The sequence below is a fragment of the Lethenteron reissneri genome, unplaced genomic scaffold (genome assembly GCF_015708825.2).
Source record: "Lethenteron reissneri isolate LAM-NWPU_2019-01 unplaced genomic scaffold, ASM1570882v1 scaffold_860, whole genome shotgun sequence".
NCBI classification, from domain to species: Eukaryota; Metazoa; Chordata; class Hyperoartia; order Petromyzontiformes; family Petromyzontidae; genus Lethenteron; species Lethenteron reissneri.
The window spans coordinates 1-3,226 of NW_026892396.1; the positions used below are offsets into that span (position 1 = coordinate 1).

The 3,226-nt window shown below is 60.9% G+C and overlaps 1 protein-coding gene across 1 annotated transcript; it reads right to left on the minus strand.

Moving 5' to 3' along the window:
* Positions 1-1,253: 1,253 nt before the first annotated feature.
* Positions 1,254-1,569, minus strand: LOC133340162 (dnaJ homolog subfamily B member 1-like; the record flags this gene model as incomplete). Its single annotated transcript, XM_061548226.1, has 1 exon — positions 1,254-1,569. A coding segment is annotated over exon 1 (207 nt), but the record flags the coding sequence as incomplete, so codon positions are not given.
* Positions 1,570-3,226: the final 1,657 nt, after the last annotated feature.

Here is a 3,226-nt window from a genome sequence, read left to right on the forward strand (position 1 = left end):
CCCCCTTGTACTACCCCCCTTGTACTACCCCCCTACACTACCCCCCTTGTACTACCCCCTGTACTACCCCCCCTACACTACCCCCCTTGTACACCCCCTGTACTACCCCCCCCTACACTACCCCCCTTGTACTACCCCCTGTACTACCCCCCTTACACTACCCCCCTTGTACTACCCATGTACTACCCCCCCCTACCTACCCCCCTTGTACTACCCCCTGTACTACCCCCCCTACACTACCCCCTGTACTACCCCCCCTACACTACCCCCCTTGTACTACCCCCTGTACTACCCCCCCTACACTACCCCCCTTGTACTACCCCCTGTACTACCCCCCTTACACTACCCCCTTACTACCCCTGTACTACCCCCCTTACACTACCCCCCTTGTACTACCCCTGTACTACCCCCCCCCCTACACTACCCCCTGTACTACCCCTTACTACCCCCCTACACTACCCCCCTTGTACTACCCCCTGTACTACCCCCTTGTACTACCCCCCTTGTACTACCCCCTGTACTACCCCCCCTTACACTACCCCCCTTGTACTACCCCCTGTACTACCCCCCTACACTACCCCCTGTACTACCCCCTGTACTACCCCCCCACACTACCCCCTGTACTACCCCTGTACTACCCCCCCTACACTACCCCCCTTGTACTACCCCTGTACTACCACCCCCCCCTACACTACCCCCCTTGTACTACCCCCTGTACTACCCCCCTTACACTACCCCCTGTACTACCCCCCCTACACTACCCCCTGTACTACCCCCTGTACTACCCCCCCCTACACTACCCCCTGTACTACCCCCTGTACTACCCCCCCCTACACTACCCCCCTTGTACTACCCCTGTACTACCCCCCCCTACACTACCCCCTGTACTACCCCCCCCTACACTACCCCCCTGTACTACCCCCCCCTACACTACCCCCCTTGTACTACCCCCGTACTACCCCCCCTACACTACCCCCCTTGTACTACCCCCCCCTACACTACCCTGTACTACCCCCCCTACACCCCCCCTGTACTACCCCCCCCACCTTGTACTACCCCCTGTACTACCCCCCCCTACACTACCCCCTGTACTACCCCCCCTACACTACCCCCCCGTACTACCCCCTGTACTACCCCCCCTACAACCCCCTACTACCCCCCCACCCCCTGTACAGTACTACCCCCCCCCACACTACCCCCCCCACCTACCCCCATGCCCCCCCCCGCCCTGACGCCAGGCGGCCCCCCCGCACCTTCTCGCCGTACGAGTCGTAGACGCGGCGGCGCTCGCGTCGCTCAGTCACCTCGTAGGCCTCGGCCACCTCCTTGAAGCGCTCCTCGGCCCCGGGCGCCTTGTTCTTGTCCGGTGGAACTGAGCGCCACTCTCCTGTACGCCTCTTCACGTCCTCGTCGCTCGCATCCCGCGCCAGGCCAAGCGTCTTGTAGTAGTCCTTCGACATCGCGGCCACGGGATACCTACTGCGGCTGCCGCGGATTTCTAGCGCAAGACTGCTTCCCCGCCTTGTCGCAGATACCCACTGCGGCTGCCGCGGATTTCTAGCGCAAGACTGCTTCCCGCCTTGTCGCAGATACCCTGCGGCTGCCGCGGATTCTAGCGCAAGACTGCTTCCCCGCCTTGTCGCAGATACCTACTGCGGCTGCCGCGGATTTCTAGCGCAAGACTCCTTCCCCGCCTGTCGCAGATACCTACTGCGCTGCCGCGGATTTCTAGCGCAAGACTCCTTCCCCGCCTGTCGCAGATACCTACTGCGGCTGCCGCGGATTTCTACGCAAGACTCCTTCCCCGCCTGTCGCAGATACCTACTGCGGCTGCCGCGGATTTCTAGCGCAAGACTCCTTCCCCGCCTTGTCGCAGCTACCTACTGCGGCTGCCGCGGATTTCTAGCGCAAGACTCCTTCCCCCGCCTGTCGCAGATAACCTACGGAGGCTGCCGCGGATTTCTAGCGCAAGACTCCTTCCCCGCCTTGTCGCAGATACCTACTGCGGCTGCGCGGATTTCTAGCGCAAGACTCAGCCGTACTGCTGCCTGCGGCAAATCCAACTGCTTTACGCGCTGCCGCGGATTTCCAACGCGGCCGCTGTTTATTACTGCGGCTGCCGCGGATTTCTAAACCCTCTGTTCTTCTGTGCAGCCCACTGCAATCAAAACAAACCCCCCGAATATGAATCCCTCCCGACGCCAACAACGTACGCCTGTTAGAATTGCTACGGTATTCCGCAACGATACGTTACTTTGTGAAAGCGCGCTATTTGTTTCTAATCTATATAAGATAACAGTTTATAAAAAAAATTGACAATCGCATGAACTCGACGAAATAAGTTTTTTTAATATTTAATAAGTTAATATTTAAAAAAAAGCGCCACTTTGCTTGCTTGTCGCGACGTCTCCGCGGCGACAGCGACGGACGCCCTAAGGCCTCGCAAGGCGCTCGCTGCTGCTAGCCGAGTGGCGGGGTGGGGGGCGTGCAGCCCGCCTTTATATAGACGGGGGGGTGAGGGGGCGCCCTGACGTCACGTCCGTGAACCGTCCAGAACGTGCGCGAGACTCCCTCGCGGCGTCACTTCCGCCCGCGGCCACCTGCCCCCCCCCCCGCCGCCAACTCCCCACGCGGCACCGTAGAACGTGGGACCCCCCCCACCAGCACAACACAACAACTACAACCACCCACACAACTTGGACACCACCACAACAACAACACAGCCCAACAACTTGGGACACCCACCACCACCACACAGCCACAGCACGTGGGACCCCCCCACCACCACCACAACAACAACATAATACAGCCACACAACTTGGACACCACCACCACCACACAGCCACAGCACGTGAGACCCCCCCACCACCACCACAACAACAACAATACAGCCACAACAACTTGGGACACCACAACCACACACGTGTGGACCCCCCCCCACCACACAGCCACAGCACGTGGGACTCCCCCCCCCCACCACCACAACAACAGCCACAGCACGTGGAACCCCCCCCCCCCCCACAACAACACAGCCACAGCACGTGGAACCCCCCCCCACCACCACAACACACAGCCACAGCACGTGGAACCCCCCCACCACCACCACACAGCCACAGCACGTGGGACCCCCCCCCCCCACCACCACACACACAGCCACAGCACGTGGAACCCCCCCCCCCACCACACAACAACACCCAGCCACAGCACGTTGACCCCCCACCACCAC